The 21,441-nt window shown below is 45.7% G+C and overlaps 1 protein-coding gene across 1 annotated transcript; it reads left to right on the top strand.

The window, feature by feature from the left end:
* Positions 1–13,165: 13,165 nt before the first annotated feature.
* LOC120673007 (ABC transporter G family member 36-like) lies at positions 13,166–20,571 on the top strand. The gene is made up of 21 exons (XM_039953677.1): positions 13,166–13,521; positions 13,618–13,827; positions 14,344–14,428; positions 14,655–14,814; positions 14,971–15,047; positions 15,161–15,214; positions 15,303–15,393; positions 15,485–15,786; positions 15,866–16,147; positions 16,236–16,552; positions 16,658–16,818; positions 16,903–17,169; positions 17,265–17,494; positions 17,578–17,910; positions 17,983–18,273; positions 18,421–18,504; positions 18,583–18,716; positions 19,020–19,247; positions 19,333–19,504; positions 19,600–19,854; positions 19,951–20,571. The coding sequence occupies exons 1-21, from the start codon at positions 13,166–13,168 to the stop codon at positions 20,206–20,208; spliced, it is 4,347 nt and encodes a 1,448-aa protein (XP_039809611.1). The 3' UTR covers positions 20,209–20,571.
* The last annotated feature ends 870 nt before the right edge of the window (positions 20,572–21,441 follow it).

The following is a 21,441-nucleotide window of genomic DNA, read 5'->3' as shown; positions in this document are numbered from 1 at the left end:
GAAGTCTTATTGGCCAACCACTCGTCTGGACGCCCTTGGACAAGGAGCCAAAGCTGACTGTATGGAGAATTAGTTCCGTCAGTATTTGGCAGAAACTTCCAAGGTGGCTGATCAGATAGTAGAGTCCTTGAGCAAGGCTGAGTCTCCTTGATCTTTTCTTGTAATTGAAATGGCGTGTGGGCCGGTAGTACTGTGAAACAAATACTGGATATTTGTTGTAATTATAAGTACTCATTTAGTATTTGGATTATGAAATCCTTTGATGTGTCGAGTAGTTGTACTCGAGGATCTTGAGTGTAGGCAGCATCGGGCCCACTCAGTCATAAAAGCAAATACAGGAAATTGTATCCGTAAGTGCCTTAATAGGCAAGGCATTTCTCGATTAGAATCGAGTTTGTATGGTTCTGAAACCATGGTGCTGACCGGTTAGGATTGAATCCCTTGGGATTAACCAAGTGGGAATAGCACTAGAAGATGAAAGAAGCCGTAGCTTAGAATAGATTTCCTTTTTGGAGGAAATTTTTCAATTAGCACACAGCTAATGCGGACTTTGTTGTCCAAATGGGGGAAGAACTCTTATTGAGTATTTAGGAGGTATAAGAAGTTTCTTGATACACAAGAAGATAGGTAGCTCTCGACAACTACTTAGAGTACTAAGGGAGAACAGGAATTCTCTTTGTATCTCGAGCAAGCGAGTAGTACCCGTCAAGTACTCGAGGCAGAAAGATTCTGTATAGAAGATTCCCATAGTAAACTAAGCAAGTGGGAAACTTGTGTCGACTTATTTTAGAGTATCAAGAACTCATCTGTACTCCTTGAAGGGTTTACATAGTTGACCAGTTAGGATGGACCTTGTTTGGTTACCCAGATAGTATGCAACTATTTTCCAAACTACACGATCGCATCGAGTAGTATGTCCCATTAATGGACTGGATTGATTTCTAGAATAGGACTGTTAGGATTGAACTCCGTCGAGTTAACCAAGATATGAATATTCTAGAAACATCCTAAACTTACTCGAGCAGGGCGAGTAAGGTGTCCTACTTGAGGACTGGAGTAACTCTAAGGCAAGTCAGTTAGGTACTAACCCCGTCGGGTTGTCCAAGACGAAGGTGCCGAAAGAGTATCCAAGACCTACTCGAGCCAGCGAGTAGGGTGTCCTTTTAACCAAGGACTGGAGTAATCCGTAAGACAGAACTGTTAGGTACGAACCCCGTCGGGTTGCCCAAGATGTAAATGTCGAAGGGATATCCAAAACTTACTCGAGCAGGGCGAGTAAGGTGTCCTTTTAATCAAGGACTGGAGTAATCCGTAAGACAGAACTATTAGGTACGAACCCCGTCGGGTTGCCCAAGATGTAAATGTCGAAGGGATATCCAAAACTTACTCGAGCAGGGCGAGTAAGGTGTCCTTTTAATCAAGGACCGGAGTAATCCGTAAGACAGAACTGTTAGGTATGAATCCCGTCGGGTTGCCCAAGACATAAATATCGATGGGATATCCAAAACTTACTCGAGCATGGCGAGTAAGGTGTCCTTTTAATCAAGGACTGGAGTAACTCTTAGGGCAAGTCTGTTAGGTACTAACCCCGTCGGGTTGCCCAAGATGAAGGTGCCGAAAGAGTATCCAAGACCTACTCGAGCAAGGCAAGTAGGTTGTCCTTCCGAAGGACTAGAGTGTCTTTTAGGACAGAACTGTTAGGTACAAACCCCGTCGGGTTGCCCAAGACGTAAATGTCTAAAAAGCACTCAAGTGTGAACCATAAAGACTACTCGATAGCTGCTCTAGTGCTGAGCAAGACTTTCGAGATGGGGTTTTGGTCGTGTGAGCGAGAGCCAAGTAGTCGATATAGGAGAAATCAACTTTATTTGGATTTGTCGAAATTACAATAACTGTAAAGAGACAGACTCTGACTCTTAAGACCTACCCCTTGCTCGTTGGACATGAGCAATGGTTCACATAAATACATTTATTTGAAGATAAAACTAGTCGGTACAGAGGTCGACTAGATTTGTGGAAGGGTCTCCTTCAGGAGAGGTGCCCCAAGGGCCTTGCGGAGTGAGTCACACTGGAAGATCGTGTGAGAGCTCTTTGGGTGGATGAAGCACTTGCGTAGCAGTACTTTGTTGATCCTGTTTCCGCTCTGAAATGATTCACCTTGATGCTTGGTGCATGGTTTACCATGAGGACGGGCACTAATGGTTGCCGGCTTGTGCTTCTTGAAGGATGCGGAAGCCTTTGGCAGGATGCGGTAGTTGGAAGAAGGGCTATACGCCTCGACTTCCTGTCGTTCCTTTGTCCTTGAGATGATGATGTTGCGCGCATCATGCCCAACATTGATCACACTGCGGAGGTCGCAGTTAGAGTAGTCGTAGTTGTTGTCTTGTTGTTCTTGTAGGGTGTTATCGAGGCGCTGACGCCTGAACGCCCTCTTCTGGTTGAGCTGGCGACGACATTCGTAGAGGTCTTCTATTGGATTTTGCTCATCCAGTTGGACGGTGATGGTCACCGCTGGAGGAGGAGGAGGAGCAGGTAGATCCTCATTGGTGGTAGCTTGGGCTTCTGTGATTGTAGGAGGATTAGTTTCAATGTTGTCGGAAAGATACTCGTCGAAATCATCAGAATTGTAGTCATCGAGGTTGAGATGCTCTGTGGGATCACCCTCAGGTTCTTCGGCGATACGAACCATGAGGATTTCACGGTAAAGGTCTTGAACTTCTTGGTCTTGTTTGCCTGAGGACGGATCTAGAGGAGTGCTCTGTTGGTAGGGCAGATCCACTGGTTGTGAGCCGGAGGCGTTGGGATTTTGTGCCTTCCTGAGATGCACTGTCCGTCCTTGCGGCATTGCATATATAATTAGGTTAGGGATGGAGTCCTGATCGGACTTGAGGTTCTTAGCCGAGCTGGACTTGACTTGTTTACTATACTAGATTAGGTCGTCCAGCTGTTCCTCTGAATCAGAAGAGTACTCGGATTCGGAGTCGGTTAGCCCACCAATTTTTGAGTATGTATGCTTTGGGTGAGCGAGAAGCGGTATGCCCATCTCTACACAGAGGGCATTCTCGTTCATCCAGTGTAGCCATGATTGAGTAGGAGTTAGCCCCTCAGGTTCCTTAATCCAGGGTTTGTCATAGATTGAGTCGCTGGATTGTTCTGGAGCCTTGGATTTTCCCTTTTTAAGCTTGGCCAGTTTCCAAAGAGCGTCGGTGTGTTTGGGTGGGCTAGCCATAGCGTCCATGAACAGCTCGACGTTGTCTGACCATTCTTCGAGATCGTCGAACGGTTCAAAGTTCTCGAGACCGTTCATGAAGTGATCAAAGTCTTGATCGAATTTGGACTCGACTAGTTTCGGAGTCCGAGTGTGAGCAGGTTTCGGTGAAGGGCTCTGAGGTATCCTGGAGATAGACGGTCCCATCCGAACAAGCCGGGGGTTTGTCTCACCAGCTCTCCCGCAGATCCGTAATGCTTTCAGCCATCGTAATGCAGTCGGCAAGCTTCAAGTTGACCCAATCGATCCCTTAAAGCATATCGCCCGACCTCTTCTGCGATGGGTTTAGTGCTTTAGGATTCTGCTGTGGCGCAGATGGGCTGAGAGCGGTTTCTGCAAGTTTGATGCAGCCCTCTATCGATCGTGAAACTTGATCCACTCCGGCGAGTAGTTCTGAGTTTTTGATCTTAGGGCGTTTGATCGTCTTGAGATGAGCCAGGTATTTTCCAAGAGTTTTGGAAAAGTGAGGCTTTTCGGAATCAGAATTTGTGATGAACTCGACTAAACCAAGAGTTCGGTTTTGAGTTGTCACGACTCCCAGGTTGTCCGAGTCGAGTTCGGGTGGAACTCTTTTCTCGTTGAGATCCGCGGACTTGCGGATGTCGGCGAGTTGGGAGCGGGTTTTCAATTTAGGCGAGTTAGGCATGACAAGGTGGCTGGAGAAGCCTCCTGTTCCGTCAGCCGTACATGCCCAAGAACCAAAAATGAGGTTTGTGCCTTCCGGCACGTTGTTGGCGTCGCTTGATCCGGCCATCGAATTCGTTGGTGAACTTGGCGAATCCCCTACCTGGCGTGCCAGCTGTCAGTGTTTACCGCCAAGCCTACTCAGGGATACCCTTATTAGTAGGGTTTGTAGGTAGGGATCGACTGCTCTAGAACTCGATGGTACAAGGAACACAAAGATTTAGATAGGTTCGGGCCGCGAGTTTGCGTAATACCCTATGTCCTGTGTGGTTTGTATTGCCTTAGGTGTTGATGATTGTTTGGAGGGGGTCCCTGCCCGCCCTTATATATCCGGGGGGACAGGGTTATATGGAAAGTCCTAGCCAAGTACAGTTGGAATCCTACTACAACACAATCGGGTTGTTTCCTTTGTACTGCAGCTAGTCCTACGCTTATTCGAGTAGTTACAAAAGAGGTAAGGTACATCCATGAGCTATCCCTTACTCTAGAACATTCTATGTCTATAAGCAGTCCCGTTGTCCCGGGTCTGACAATCTCCCCCCCCCCCTCCTCTTGCGTCGTTGGGAGATGAAATCTTGGGGGTTTTGTGGATACTTCGCTTCTTATCTGTCTTTATGCAAATGTAAATGTTTTGTGTTAGGACCCTCGATCCAGCATGTTGGTGAGTGTTGTGCAGTCTGTAATGGATGTGAACTCGGTGCGCTTGTTGCCAAGGGTCTGTGTGGTAAGTACTTTGTTAGTCCGAAGGTATTTTGGCTTTGGGTCCTGACTTGGCCGATGACCCCTTGGTAATTTTTGTGCCATAGGCGTTTTATTAGCCACAGACGTTTTGGCTTCGGGTCTTTGACTGACAGCCCCTTGGCATTTTCGTGCGTTAGGCACTTGGTTAGCCGAAGGTGTTTTGGCTTCGGGTCTTATTTGGACCGACAGCCTCTTGGCATTTTCGTGCGTTAGGCACTTCGTTAGCCAAAGGTGTTTTGGCATCGGGTCTTATTTTGACCGACAGCCCCTTGCATTTTCGTGCGTTAGGCACTTCGTTAGCCGAAGGTGTTTTGGCTTCGGATCTTATTTTGACCGACAGTCGCTTGGCGTTTTTGTGCATTAGGCACTTTTGGGCCGAAGGTTTCTTGGCTTCGGGCTTTAACTTGGCTGATAGCCCCTTGGCGTTTTTGTGCATTGGGCAATTTTGGGCCGAAGGTTTCTTGGCTTCTGGCCTTAACTTGGCCGATAGCCCCTTGGCGTTGCTAGATAAGTATGCAAAATTTGCTATGATTGTGAATTCTGCTGACTTACCAGTATGCATGAAATGTGATGATCGATGATTGCAACTATATAGTTGCTTCGAGTCAGAGCATTTGAAGGGAAAGTTTCTCATTTCTTCATAGGAAATTTACATTGGGTGCACCTCATTAAAAACCTCAGCCCCAGTGTGGAGTTCCCTTCTGTGAGGAAAAGAGTACGCCCCACGACTCAATGCGAAAAGGAGAAAGACTCTACTCAACATCGAGGGTCTAGGATTGCTTGTAGTTGCGCAATCCAGCCCTTTTTACATTTGGTTTATACGTAATACTTTTTCAGGCTATCAGCATTCCATGGATGCTGCATTTCATTGCCTTCGAGGTCGCTAGGTGATAAGAACCTGGCCTGTTGGAGTATAATACCAAGTAGGGCCCATCCCATTTGGGCTGCAGTTTGCTGACGGTTTCGGCGTTTGGTTTTTCTTTTGAGTACCTAGTCTCCAACAGAGAAGAATTTGTCAACGACCTTTTTGTCTCTCCACTTCCTTGTTTCTTCTTGGTACTTGCAAAGGTTCTTCGAAGCTTGTAAGATGTCCAGTTCCATTAGGTCTGCTTCCACCAAGGGTTCGATGTTATTACACTGCGACCTGAGGCTTTGGTGTTTCAACTCCTCTGGGGTCATTGCTTCTGCTCCATATAGGAGTCTGAATGGTGTGAATTTGGTGGCTCTATATTCGGAGGTTTTGTGTGACCAGATAACCTTTGGAAGCTCATCTGCCCATTTTCCTTTTCTTCTAATCGAATAAGCATTGCTTGACAGCTGTGAAGATTATACCATTTGCTCTTTCCACCGCACCATTTGACTGTGGGTGATAGACCGAGGCGAATAAAAGCTTCATGCCGACTGAGTGGCAAAACTCTTTGAGTGCTGGGAGTCAAACTGCTTGCCATTGTCCACAGTTAGATCCCTTGGGACTCTAAATCTACAAATGATGTTTTGCCAGAAAAACTTGCGAACAGATTCGGAGGTTATGTTAACTAGTGGTTTGGCCTCAATCCATTTGGTGAAGTATTCGACGGCCATGACAGCGTACTTTAGGTTGCCCTGCACTGTTGGCAATGGTCCAACGAGGTCCATTCCCCATCTTTGAAGTGGCCAGGTGTTGACATTTCTTAGCGTCGCCACTAGGAGGGGTTAGTTCCTAGCAACGGCGCCACGGAAAGGCCGTGTGGTATGTCTTAACATTTACAGAAGGATCCGCAAGCACATGGATATATCGTTGTAGCATTTCACCCGGAAGTATTCAGGGTATCGTTATTTATATTTTCCCAAGGGATGGCTAGGTTGTGTAAAGTTTATTTACTAGTTTCATAACCATGACACGTATGAAGTAAGATGAAGACCACTGACTATACAAGGGTAAGTAATAAATAATGGATAATCAGGGGTAATGTGACACACACAGAACAGCCAACTCTCATGAGTAAAGAATAAACAAGCAATCCTAAGGTTAGTGGTTGGAAAGGATTAAAAGGTGGTGATGAGGATGCTTGTGGAGTGGGATTGTATGAGTGGTTCAGGGTATGAGATTGTAATGTTGGGTTTGTTGAGGGTTATATGTTTGGTTTGGACCAGTCCAGCTTGTATGGCTGACTAGCTTTGCTTTCTTTTTGGCCTCCATTCGATTGAGGGTTTTCTTCTTTTCCAGACAGTGGTTCGTTGTGTGGTCTGACTCTGCCCAATGAAAGTGGCAGAAGAACTTTCTTGGTTGATCCGGAGGTCCTTGACCTCGGCCTCTTCCACGCCCTCGGACGCGGGTGGATCTGCCTCCTCTGTTAGAGTCATGGCGATGGTTACTTGGTTGGGAGTTGAATGTCTGTGCAGTGGGGGGTGTCATGTAGGACTCAGCGTCGTGGAGTGGAGCTGCTCTTTGCGAAGGTTCCACAAGGAATATGTATTGAGGGTTGTGTCTTGCACTGTTTTGGTTGCCATGTGGCCAACCTTGCTGCTGCCTCATCAGCTTCCTTTGTTCAACTCTTCTACGGTGATCTGCATTGGATCTCGCAAACTTCTCCACTTCGGTGTACAGCTCTACCAATGACTTCGGAGGTTCTCTAGAGAGTTGTGAGGCTAGCTGGCTTGGTAACAGTCCGGCAATGCACTTTTCTATTGCTGCCTTTTCTGAGAAGTTTGGTGTTTGTGCCTTTTTCTGAACAAACCTTCGAAGGTAGTCAGGTATGGCTCTCGATCCATCTGGAAGCATTGAAATTGTTCCACGAAGGTTATGGCTACTTTCTTGAAGACTTGAAAGTCTTGCTTCAGCCTTTCCCTGAGGTGGAACCAGCTTGTGATTGAGAGTGGTGGGAGATATGAGTACCATGTTGCGACTGGACCTTCGCAAGCCATAATGAACGATTTAGCCATGATGGGGTCATCTCCTCCGGCCGAGGCTATTGTTGCCTCGTAGGTCATGAGAAACTGGGTAGGATCCACAGAGCCGTTGTACTTGGGCAGCTGTGTAAGCTTGTAGCCGAAGGGCCAGGGTGTGAGCTGAAGTTGCGGGGATAGCAGGGAAGTTGGATCGAAGGGAGAGTTTGCTTGGTAATGCTGTTCTTGATGTTGATTTTGCTCCTGTCGAAGGTTGTTGATTTGGGCACGACGGGAAGCTTCTATTTGTCCTACATCTTGGTGACTCTCGCAGGCTTTTTGGAGTTGCTCAACCTCGGATTGCATCCTGGCAAGCTTGCGTATGGCCTCGACCAACTTCTTCGCCTATGTTACTGCCATTGCTTTGTTGCCAGCTGGGCATTGAGGTTGGCTTTTTCCCTCTCGAGGGCCTTGAGGTTGAGAGCAGTTTGTGTGTATTCGTCTTCCTGCTCGGGTTGTGTTTCGTCATCCTCAGTGAACTCTGTGTCTTGGTTGATCATTGCGGCCTTGTTCTTCTCTTGAGCGGGACGCGGCCCTTGGAGGCTTGGACTTGCATATCTGCTCCGGTGGTTTGGGCGAGGGTTTGCTCTGGGGAGACAATAATGTGGACTACGACGGTGTGGAGACTGGAGGTTTCTGCCTCGGTGGTGGTTTGATTGGCGGCCTTTCTCTTTGTGGGAGCCATTGGGATTGTTTTTCGAGCTGGGCCACAGTGGGCTCCGCTATTGGGACCGTCGCACCCAAAGGTTGCTAGGATACCAGACAGACAAAAGAAACAGAGTACTCAAAGACCTTCGGATAATAACTCTGAACGAGCTTTTTCCAACGATCAAAAAGTTGTCACAGTGGAGAAAGTTGGGGGTATTTAAACTCCCAATCCTTGCGGTGTATTTACATTCTTGCCCATGCATTTTCACCTTATATCAGCACTTTCGGAAGTCTTGTTTGGTCTTTTTACCCACTTCTTAGTTGAAGAGCCATTCACGTCACGTAAGCTTCTCCGTGTCATAATCGACACGCCTCCGCTGGTCTTCCAAAGGTTCCTGGAGGCCCGGGGGCGTTTCGTCCTTTGAGCTACGTCCTACCGACTCGGGATCAGAGGTCTTTGGCGTACCCGGCCTTCGCTCATAGGTAGCGAGGGGACCTTCGCGGGAGTGCAGGTTCGGAAGAAACCTCCGACCTGTGAATCAACAAGAAAGCGACAGACGGCCCGAAGGTTATGGAAATGGGTTAGTAGCCGTCACTGTTGTGCCTGTAACCTTCGGGTATGGCGCCTCCGGAGGTGGCGATCCCCAACACTCTCCACATAGTGATGGGTGGACAGCCCCTACCCCCACCAGGCAACCATCCTATATGTTGCATGATGAGCATATGCATATCAATCTCAACTTTAAAAAATCAATAATTCTCCAAGCACACATCCAAATCAAAATCGGATTACATTGTTACATTCATTTTAATTAGAGCTTCAAAACAAGATCCCACTTGGACATATTTTGCTCAATGTGGTGAAGTTACTCTTTCAAAAACAAATCTTACTTTCTATGCTATATAAATTTATTTCAAGTTACTTCATATCTTGTATTCTATTTGCAAGATACTTTTTTGTTAGAGACAAAAAGTTGTTTTTTTCTAAAATTAATATACTACAATGTTAATTTCTTTTAAAAACTTTCACGAAGTATAAAAGTTAGTTTTTCGAAAACAAAACTAACTTCCTCTACCATATAAACTAGTCACAAGTTATTTCATATCATGTATACTATTGATATTGGTATGTTACTTTCTGTCACGAACTAGAAAGTTACTTTTTCTAAAATTCATATACTACAATATTACTTAAATACTACAATATTACTTTCTCTTAACTTTCACGAAGTATAAAGGTTATTTTTCTTAATGAAGTCTCAGATCAGAAAAAAATACTTTTGTAAATTTAATGTATTACGAAGTTACTTTTTTATAATTTTCAATGAGTACAAAGTTACTTTTTGTAATGTTAATGTATTACCAAGGGGTTGTTTGGATTCAGGGATTAAACTTTAGAGTATGTCACATCAAAAAAAATCTTAGTATTTAGAAGTATTAAATGAAGTCTAATTACAAAACTAATTTTAGAATCTTGGGGCTAAATAGCGAGATGAATCTAATGAGGTATATTAATTCATAATTAGCAGATGTTTACTGTAACATCACTGTAGCAAATTATGGATTAATTAGACTCATTAGATTCGTCTCGCAAATTAGCACACATCTGTCAAAAAAGTTTTATAAATAGATTTTATTTGATACTCATAAGTGGTAAGATTCTTTTTGATACGACAAGAGCTAAAAAAACTGCTGGAAACAAACAGCACCCAAGTTACTTTTTTGTAATTTTTACAGGGTACAAAGTTACGTTTTTAGCACTGGATTGTAAAATTATTCTTAAGATAAAAGTAACAACTTTTCTTTTTTGGAAATATATGAGACTTTCATTTAAGAAAGTTTGAGTGATTGAGGCTCTCCTTTTAAAACTATTGAGGCCGCTCTGTTTAGATGTTCCGTTCCTGAAAACAGAGGGAGAAAATGAAGTGCGGTCAAGTCCCAGGCGAGTCGATTGATCGGGTTCACGGAAAGGGTCGTTGCCGCCATGCACGTCTCATGAAAATTTTAACGTTGCCGCCATGCACGTCTCATGAAATTTTTACAGATTTCTTTTGTCGTCGTCGCGGTGGAGTCCCAAGCCTTGCTGATGGCGCCGCATGTGAATTGGTTGGGCAACAGATCGCAAACACGAGGAAACGGTTCCATCCGTCCTCATCAGAATTCCGGGCATTTTAAATTCCTGCTACAGCTTGCGAATGCAGGCACTGTCCCTTTCCTTATAGATGTTCAACGTTCAAAGTCGAATCATTCATTTGAAGAACACAATGCAAACGAAGTGTTGAATTAACAAAACGGAGACGACGGCTGCACCAGCTGTTTGCCAGAAAGATAAAGTAGTTTAAATGGGTCGGGTGCCACCTACATTGTCGCGCTGAATTTCAAACGTACCATAGCACTCTGCCCCGGGCAGTATAAAACTACTCTTCTTTTTTATGCGGGTATAAAACTACTCTTCGTCTTTGATTTATATATACTAGCATAGTAACCGTGTGTTGCTACGATTAACATAATTTTTTATCCTAATCTACATGAGACCGCTAATTTTTCGCTCTTTCACTCTATGTACAAACCATGTCCTGACCGCGCGAGGTATTAATTGTCCGATTTCCGATTGGGATTCAGACTGATTTGTTCTGATCCGATTAAGATTCAGATTAATTTATTCGGGTTCCGATTTATGATCCCGATTGACGGATCTAAGAATCATTGCTTGCTTTAGAAATAGTAAAAATAGACATAGATATATAAACTCACCCTTGGCATTCAAGTTGAGCCTTCCATAAGCAGGCCAGGTTTTACAAATATAAATATCAACATCATGAGGTTAACAAATTGTTAACGGTCTGCGCATGTGATTTAGGAGTAGAGTTTAAACAAATGTGGTTGGCTACCGTCACCGATCGAGATGAAGCATACATGTACTGGAATGATCCAAGGAAACAATCATCGAGTAGCGGAGAATCGATCAGCGAGTGTTACCGGCCTTCAATAATCGATCAGCATTCCATACGCAGGCCAGGTTTTACATATATAAATATCGACATCAAAAGGTTAACAAATTGTTAACGGCTCTACGCTTGTGATTTAGGAGTAGACTTCAAACAAATAATGTTGGTTGGCTGCCGTCACCAAGATGAAGTATATATGTTCCAGAATGATGGAAACAATAATCATCCGAGTAGCAGAGAACGAATCGCGTTCAGCGAGTGTTACCGGGCCTTATTATAACTTTGTTATTTATTACATTCATGGTTGATGCATGGAAGCTTCTTTTCTTGGGGTTTGCTTGGAGGAATTACGAGATACAGATGTATGCATAAAATGGGAATATAATCGAGGCTTTTGGTTTTAATGTTTTCATAGGTAAAGCCCAAAAGGTCATCATAATATTCACAAAAAGGGAGCATTATTATTTCCCAAGAATAAATGTTTCGGTCCAGCAGTACCATATGTATAAGCACCTGAAAAACACAAAAGCTATACGCCCGTACAGTCCGTACGGTGCAAGCATCATGCAACTGCTGCCATGTTCGAGTGTTGTGCACATATATATACTCCCTCCATCATGCATTAAAAACTGGGACGTTAGGACAAGATGGTTAGTCCATCGAAATTAAGCACCAGACCAGATGGACGTGTCTGGATGAGTTGGAAAGAGAAGAAAAGACGACGAAGGCAGGCAGGCCCGCGGTGGTCGTCATTGCAGATTGTGTCCACCCGGCCGGCCGGGGCTCCGCTGAACGACAACGGCCAGGGCGGTCAGCAGATGAGCATGTTTATAGTTTGTAGTAGGAAGAAGCACGCGGTGAAGATCAGAGAGCCCTGGCCGGACGAACAATAATTAATCAGGTCCAATAATTTCAATCAAGAAAGACCTGCCACGTGTACTGGACCCTGCCGGGCAAGCAATGCAAACAAGTCTGGTTGAGTCCAGCACGGACCCTTGACAGCGCCAACCCCGCGGCGTGTCGTGCTTGGGAAGACATGCGGAACGTGAACCGGGTCGTCGGATCGGCCGCGCTTCAAGATGAAGTAACAAGGTGGCTGACTTATTATGCGCCAACTGTCAAGGTGTGGCTGACTGATCGCTTGAAGTTGAAGAACGGCGTTCGATGAGGAACCCACATATTTCCCCAGATCGACCAAGCTAGCTATCACAGACATAATTCTTTCTGTTCAAATATGTAGTCCACTACACCACCTTCCCCAACTGCCCAACTCCATTCACTCATATTTGTAATAATCTGCTGAACCTAATGCTTTTCAGGGCCTACGAGAGGCTCTGATAATCAAAATGTGGGTCCTCTCCCCCCGTCACCTCTCACAAAAAAACAAACAAATTGGCCAATAAGTGACCTAAATGTAGCATGAGTTGTTAATGTTATCTCTTAGCGTGACATGGTAAAAACTTAAGTTGCTGTCATGGTATAGTCCCCTCCCTCTCCCATAGGCCATATGCTACTACCCGCGAGAAATGAAAAAACAAGTCGCCTTCTAGAAGCGACCAGCGGGGAAGCCAAGCGATCGCCGGCGACTCGGCGATCGACGGCGAGGCGGCATGCATGGCACCTCGCATATGCAGTGCCATGCGCCCGGATCACGGGCCCACCATTGCGATTCGCGAATCGCCACCCCGACCGCGAGCCGACTCACGCTCCGTTCCAACAACCACCACCTCAACAAAAACCCCCTCCACCGGCTCCTGCGCAGCTAGCTGTCTGTGCTCTCTCCCGCCTCGCCTCGGCAGCCTCCCACCCACCTGCCCCCCGGAAACGGGGGAAGCAAGCGCGTGTAAGGCGCGCGCACGCTCCCCGAAAATCACATTGGAATCCCAGCCGCGCGGAATCGTGCCGGCGGGAGCAGGAGCCCCCGGGGCGAGGAGGGCGGAGGGGTCGGGAGATGGACGCGGGCGGGGACATCCAGAAGGTGATGAGCATGCGGCGCGGGGACAGCGGCTCCTTCTGGCGCCGCGGGGACGACGTCTTCTCGCGCTCGTCCAGGGAAGAGGACGACGAGGAGGCCCTGCGCTGGGCCGCGCTCGAGAAGCTCCCCACCTACGACCGCGTCCGCCGCGCCCTCGTGCCCAGCGACCTCGGCCTCGACGACGGCGGCGCGGGCGGCGGGACGGGGCTCGTCGACGTCGACGTGCTCAGCCTTGGCCCGCAGCAGCGCCGGGCGCTGCTGGACCGCGTCGTGCACATCGCCGATGAGGACAACGAGCGATTCCTGCTCAAGCTCAAGGACCGCATCGAGAGGTACGGTGCCGCTGAGCCCGCGCCGGCTCCGCGCGGTAGCCCCCCCCTCGCCCGCCGGGTGTTTGACGGTTTGCGCGCGTTCCGTTGGCGCTGCAGGGTCGGGATCGACGTGCCCACCATCGAGGTGCGGTTCCACAACCTCGAGGCGGAGGCGGAGGTGCGCGTCGGGAGCAGCGGCCTCCCCACCGTCCTCAACTCCGTCGTCAACACGATCGAGGAAACGGCGAACGCGCTGCACCTGCTGCCCAGCAGGAAGAGGCCCATGCCCATCCTCCACGACGTCAGTGGCATCATCAAGCCTCGCAGGTACTCCCTCCACTCTGAATTATTGGCCATTCTAGTTTTATCCTAAGTTAAACTTCCCTAGTTTTAATCAGATTTGTAGAGAGAGAAAAATCATCGACGTGTACAACATCAGATTGGTTTGATTAAATTATTTTTCTATATTTTCTTCCCTCCACATGTTGTGTTATTGCAATTATTTTGTATTGTGCATATTAATATATTTTTCTATATTTTCTTAAAGTTAGGGAAGTTTGATTCAAGACAAAAAAAAAGGTGACCAATAATTTGAAAGAGATGGAGTAGTAAATAAAATGATATATGTTCACTGTTTTTTGTGCTAAAAAAAGTCATATTGGTTTTCTGTGCTAAAAAAAGAGTCAAGTTGGTCCTTGTACTCCATTCGAGACCTACGCCACTGACTATTTGTCTTGTCTTGTCTTGGGATTGGGGACTGGATTAGTTAGTAATCCAGAACTCTAGGATTCCATTTCTTTGCTTCTTCATCAGTCAATCTCACGCTTTTTGACGTTGGTGCAGGTTAACTCTTCTGTTAGGCCCACCCGGCTCAGGCAAGACTACTTTTCTGCTTGCGTTGGCAGGAAGGCTCGACAAAAGCCTCAAGGTAGTAAAAATGGAGTGCTATACTTACTCCTGTGCAATACTCCATTTTTATGCACAAAGAATAGGCTGTATTCCCTTTTATCTGCATCTCATCAAAGAAATCTTTTTTTGCTCTCGTCTTAGGCACAAAAATGTGCCACCAGCAAACTGGGTACTATAGGCAGTTGCTGAAATGCTGTTACGATTTACTGGCATGACAATACCTAATGGAGTGAAGCGCTATGCAGACTAAAGGCAAGGTGACATACAACGGCCACGAGATGACGGAGTTTGTGCCAGAGAGGACGGCTGCGTATATCAGCCAGCATGACCTCCACATAGGAGAGATGACTGTGAGGGAGACACTCGCATTTTCCGCACGCTGTCAGGGTGTTGGTTCGCGCTTTGGTACGATTCTGTGCTATTAGTCATGCGAGCCCACACATTCATTTTTGCTGTTTGCTTACTATATATGTAGGATTCCTTCCCCCAAAAAATGCAGGATTCGCATGATTTCGTTTGTATGCTTATCAAGTTTTTATCTCTTCCATCTTATGTTGTTAGATATGCTGACTGAGCTGTCAAGGCGAGAGAAGGCGGCGAATATCAAGCCTGATGCTGATATTGATGCATTCATGAAGGCAAGTATTAATGAACCCTGCCTAAGTCTTGTATATTTTCTCTCTTTGTTTTTCATCAGTCTTTAGCAAAAGGAAGCAAGACTGAGGCTGATTTTCCTGTTTGATTTAATTAGGCATCTTCAATGGGCGGGCAAGAAGCCAATGTGGTCACCGATTATATTCTGAAGGTACGTGCGACTCTTAGCTTAAAACATGACTAATTTTATATTGGATTACTCGTATTGATCTTAATTATGTACACATCACTTGCTGCAGATATTAGGACTAGATATATGCGCCGATACGATGGTAGGGGATGAGATGCTCAGGGGCATATCCGGTGGACAGAGAAAGCGTGTTACAACTGGTAAAGACAGTCTTCTATAATCATTGTAGCTCAATAATATTGGCTTTGATGAAGTGCTTTCTGAACTATATCATTTGGATGTTTCCTATAGGTGAGATGCTGGTTGGGCCTTCCAGGGCGCTTTTCATGGATGAAATCTCGACTGGGCTTGACAGCTCCACCACATTCCAGATTGTGAACTCGATCAGGCAGTCCATCCACATCCTCTCTGGCACTGCCGTCATCTCCCTCCTGCAGCCGGCGCCTGAGACTTATAACTTGTTTGATGACATCATACTCCTCTCAGACGGCCAAGTTATCTACCAGGGCCCCCGAGAAGATGTGCTTGAGTTTTTTGAGTCCATGGGTTTCAGATGCCCTGAAAGGAAGGGTGTCGCTGACTTCTTGCAAGAAGTATGTGTTCTGTCCTAATATTTCATCGTACATGTGCATAGAGTTCTTTTGATCATATCTTCTTTTGAATGCTGAGCAGGTGACTTCGAAAAAAGACCAGAAACAGTACTGGGCGCGGCGTGATGAGCCCTATACGTTTGTGCCGGTGAAGGAGTTCGCAACTGCATTCAAGTCATCCCACACCGGGAGAGCTATTGCAAATGAGCTTGCTGTTCCATTTGACAAGAGCAAGAGCCACCCAGCCGCACTAAACACCACGAGGTATGGCGTGAGTTGCAAGGAGCTGTTGAAAGCAAACATAGACCGGGAGTTCCTTCTCATGAAGAGAAACTCTTTCGTTTACATATTCAGAACCTTCCAGGTAAGTCACTAGTCCAAACAATAACTCATTAGCATGTAAGGAAAAATGACAGCGACATTACTGACTCCTCTGTGCTCTGTCATTACAGCTGATGGTGGTGTCAATCATTACAATGACTCTATTCTTCCGTACGAAGATGAAGCGTGACACGGTAGCTGATGGGGGGCTCTACATGGGCGCACTCTTCTTTGGTGTGCTTATGATCATGTTCAATGGCTTCACTGAGATGGCAATGACTGTCTTCAAGCTGCCTGTATTCTTCAAGCAGAGGGACCTCCTTTTCTTTCCGGCATGGGCCTACACTATACCCTCATGGATCCTCAAGATACCCATCACATTTATCGAGGTTGGTGGTTATGTATTCATGACATATTATGTCATTGGGTTCGACCCAAATGCTAGCAGGTGAGGTTTGCTGATGGTTCATGGGTCATTTAATTGACAAATGTGTATATTTATTTACTCTGGTAATATGCCCGGGAAAGTTTTGACAATAGTGGTTGCCCACAGGTTCTTCAAGCAGTATCTCCTTCTTTTGGCAATCAACCAGATGTCATCGGCTATCTTCCGATTTATTGGTGGCATAGCGAGGAACATGATTGTTTGTAATGTCATTGCATCATTCATGTTGCTGGTTTTCATGGTGCTAGGAGGATTTATTCTAGTAAGAGGTAAAAGCTCATATTTTTCTCTTTGCAGTTCTTCGCAATGCAGCTTCTTCATAAATCAATGCATCTCTTTATTTCGTCTTGCAGAGAAAATAAAGAAATGGTGGATCTGGGGGTACTGGATCTCCCCAATGATGTATGCGCAGAATGCCATTACAGTGAATGAGATGTTGGGGCACAGCTGGGGCAAAATATTGGATAGCACTGCCTCCAACGAGACCCTAGGTGTGCAAGCCCTTAAAGCCCGTGGAGTATTCCCAGAAGCCAAGTGGTACTGGATTGGCTTTGCTGCAATGATTGGGTATATCTTACTGTTCAATGCTCTCTTCACTCTTGCCCTTACATACCTTAAGCGTGAGTAACTCTCAAACTGGTTTTCTCATAGGCCACTCATAGTTCTCGAATTTCACATCTAAAACTGCAAATGGTTTCATCTCGTTATTTTCCAGCATATGGGAACTCTCGACCATCAATCTCTGAAGAACAGCTGAATGAGAAGTATGCCAGCTTGAACGGTGAGGTTCCAGACAGCAATCACTTGGCATCAAAAAGCTCTCATCGGTCAACAGGAAGCAACACTGACACTGATTCTGCCCTGACTGGAAAGGGGATGATCCTCCCATTTGTCCCGCTTTCACTCACCTTTGACAACATTAGATACTCTGTTGACATGCCACAGGTGAAAGATAGAAAGTTGTTTTTTGCTATCAACATAGGTAATTCATCATTAGTTTGTAACCTTGGTTGTGAAATTGAATTCAGGAAATGAAAGCACAAGGTGTACAAGAAGATCGTCTCGAGCTTCTCAAAGGTGTCAGGGGGTCTTTTAGGCCTGGGGTGCTAACTGCACTGATGGGCGTTAGTGGTGCAGGGAAAACCACTTTGATGGATGTGTTGGCAGGGAGAAAGACCGGTGGGTACATTGAAGGAGATATCAGTATTTCAGGATACCCGAAGAGACAAGAGACCTTTGCACGCATATCAGGATACTGTGAACAGAATGATATCCATTCACCGCAGGTAACAGTCTACGAGTCACTGCTTTTCTCAGCGTGGCTGCGGCTTCCACGGGATGTAGATTCAAACAAAAGAAAGGTCAGTTCCAGAAAAAATGTCATTTCCATGTTTAGTAGATTCTCGGTATATTGCTTACCTTTACATGTGCAGATCTTCATTGAGGAAGTGATGGAGCTTGTGGAGCTCAAACAGTTGAGACATGCTTTGGTTGGACTTCCTGGAGTGAATGGCCTGTCAACGGAGCAGAGGAAAAGACTCACCATTGCAGTGGAACTCGTGGCAAATCCATCGATCATCTTCATGGATGAGCCAACCTCGGGACTTGATGCCCGAGCAGCTGCAATTGTTATGCGTGCAGTGAGGAACACTGTCAACACGGGTAGGACAGTGGTCTGCACGATACATCAGCCTAGCATTGACATATTTGAAGCATTCGATGATGTGAGTGAGATGTCACACATGATATTTCTTCCAGTTACTCTGTGGAGAGCTTTGCCAGACTGAAGAATTTATTTGGCGTGGCTGGTTTTCAAGCCTTGGACTATAGGGCAACTTTTAAGGTCTAAAATGTTTGATTAATGCTTGCAGCTTTTCCTGATGAAGCGTGGTGGAGAAGAGATCTATGCTGGTCCACTAGGCTATCATTCTTCAGAGCTGATCAAGTATTTTGAGGTAAAGTGATACTACAGAAATTAAAATATCCATCTACAAATATTTCTTCATAATCACTGATAAGATCGTATTGTGCAGGGGATTCAAGGTGTCAGCAAAATTAAAGATGGCTACAATCCAGCAACATGGATGCTGGAAGTGACAGCAGCTTCTCAAGAACACGTGCTAGGTGTTGATTTCAGTGACATATACAAGAATTCTGAACTCTACCAGTGAGTAAATTTTGATCGAACTAGTCACTTCATGAGTTCGTGTTTGGGAGTAGTTGTAGGTGGTTACATTAACAACTACAAAGAAAGGTTGGGCAAACTCCGCCCCCACTGTTGTTTCAAAAATAAAAAAGAAACAACTACAAAGAAGATAATTATGGTAGGGTCAACTAATCATACTAAGCTTATTAAACAAAATGGAGTACTGGTACTTGCTACATACCATGCAACCATTGCATTTTTCATATTTCAGTATTATCAGCCTTTCTTATCCTGAGATGACGTGTTGGTTGCTTCGTTTCACAGGAGGAACAAGGCCTTGATAAAGGAATTAAGCCAACCTGCGTCAGGTTCAAGTGACCTATATTTCCCTACCAAGTATCCGCGCTCGTCCATCACACAATGCATAGCTTGCCTGTGGAAGATGAACCTGTCATACTGGAGGTGCCCTCCTTACAATACCGTTAGGTTCTTTTTCACTACCATAATTGCTCTCCTCCTAGGCACCATATTCTGGGACCTTGGCGGCAAAGTGTAAGTCATGTGAAACTGCACCATTACTCACGCTAAACAACAGATCACCTTCAAGATCTCATTCACATTTTGTTTATGGACCCAGGACGACGTCACAAGACTTGATGAACGCCATGGGATCAATGTACGCTGCGGTGCTGTTCATTGGGGTTATGAATTGTACCTCAGTTCAGCCGGTGGTGGCCGTGGAGCGAACTGTCTTTTACCGTGAAAGAGCTGCGGGCATGTACTCAGCTTTCCCATATGCATTCGGACAGGTGAGTGTGATACTCAGCTATATGCCCTTTTTGGCTGTCGGTTGCCCAAATTCTTGATCACCGGGACACTGACGAACATGTGTCCTCACTTGCAGATTGTCATCGAGCTCCCGTACGCACTGGCTCAGGATCTTGTGTACGGGCTGATAGTGTACTCGATGATCGGGTTCGAGTGGACGGCTGCCAAGTTCTTCTGGTATCTCTTCTTCGGGTACTTCACGCTGCTCTACTTCACATTCTACGGCATGATGGCCGTCGGCATAACCCCAAACGCCAACATCGCCGCAATCGTCTCCTCAGCATTCTACGCCATCTGGAATCTCTTCTCCGGGTTCATCGTCCCTCGTCCGGTAAGGCCTCATCATCCTGCCGCTGTAATAAGGCTCTTTTACTTTCAGACCGTGTTTCCATGGCTCATTTGCGTTCTGGACTGATGCTGCGTTCAGAAAGTGCCGATCTGGTGGAGGTGGTACTGCTGGATGTGCCCCGTGGCGTGGACGCTGTACGGGCTGGTGGTGTCGCAGTTCGGCGATGTGATGACAGAGATGGATGATGGCAAGACCGTGAAGGCGTTCGTCGAGGACTACTTCGACTTCAAGCACAGCTGGCTGGGGTTGGTGGCCGCCGTGGTCGTGGGGTTCACGGTGCTCTTTGGCACCCTCTTCGGCTTCGCCATTATGAAGATCAACTTCCAGAAGAGATGATGACGATGATATAGGAGCTGGAATCATGTCCTGAACAAGGGATTTTACATTGGTTCTGTCGCAATACATTTGGCTTTGCATATCACCGGAGTAAACCATATGTCTGGAATCGTTAATTAGTTTACAACCTTTTTGGGTAGATGATGACCTAGTATTTTGTAAAGTATTGATTTTGGGAAAACTCTAGAACTTCTCACTTCTTGCTTGTCTTGCTATACATACATATATATTGTTATGGACTGGCCTATTTCACATACATGACCCAACACTCCCCCTTAAGATGGGTGATAGATATCTATCATTCCCATGTTGTTACATGCTAAATTACATTCTTTTACTCCTAAATCTTTTGTTAAACAGTCAGCTACTTGATTACATGAGTTTACATGGCTTAATTCCAGTATACCATCGTCTATTTTCTCCTTGATGAAGAAGCGGTTTATCTCCACATGCTTGGTTCTATCACGCTGAACGAGAATATTAGCAATGTTGATAGCTGATTTGTTGTCTGCACCAAACCCTCAAGGAGCCTTTTCTTAGCAAATCTAACTCTGATAAAAGATTTCTCACCCATAGCATTTCACTCACCCCAAGAGACAATGCTCTATATTCTGCTTCAGCGGTTAAATGGGACTCGATTGATTACTTCTAGCTCCTCCATGACACTAAGATTCCCCCAACGAAGATACAATAGCTTGAAGTTGATCCCCTATCATCAAGATAGCTCACCCAATCAGCATCACAATAGCCTTCAACATATAGGTGACCATGACTTTTAAACAGGAGTAAAATGCACCAGAGGTTCACCAACATGTAAGGGTATATCATTTAGGTCCACACAATTCCCAAAGTGCATTTTTACATCAACTTATAATTTGTGTCATTTAGGTCTATAAACTTTGAAAATATAGATCCATAAACTCTGAAAGTGCATTTTTAGATCCATAACTTATAATTTGTATCATTTAGGGCCATAAACTCCGGAAAGTGCATTTTTTAGTCCATGAACTTCATCTATGAGAAGTCGTGTGGCTACAGACGCGGCCACAAAGGTCGCCCCGATATCTATGTCCATGAATACCTTTCAACCTCTCACTTAAAACCACTCTGGGTTGACACAAGTCTAACATTGTCACGAGATTTTTTTGCCACAACACATAGCGTCACTATATCCGACCACCTGCATCCGAAGGACATAATATCCCCTATTATGTTATTGAGTCCCTCTATGAC

The sequence above is a fragment of the Panicum virgatum genome, chromosome 5N (genome assembly GCF_016808335.1).
Source record: "Panicum virgatum strain AP13 chromosome 5N, P.virgatum_v5, whole genome shotgun sequence".
Lineage (NCBI taxonomy): Eukaryota > Viridiplantae > Streptophyta > Magnoliopsida > Poales > Poaceae > Panicum > Panicum virgatum.
This window is presented reverse-complemented; position numbering and strand designations above follow the sequence as displayed.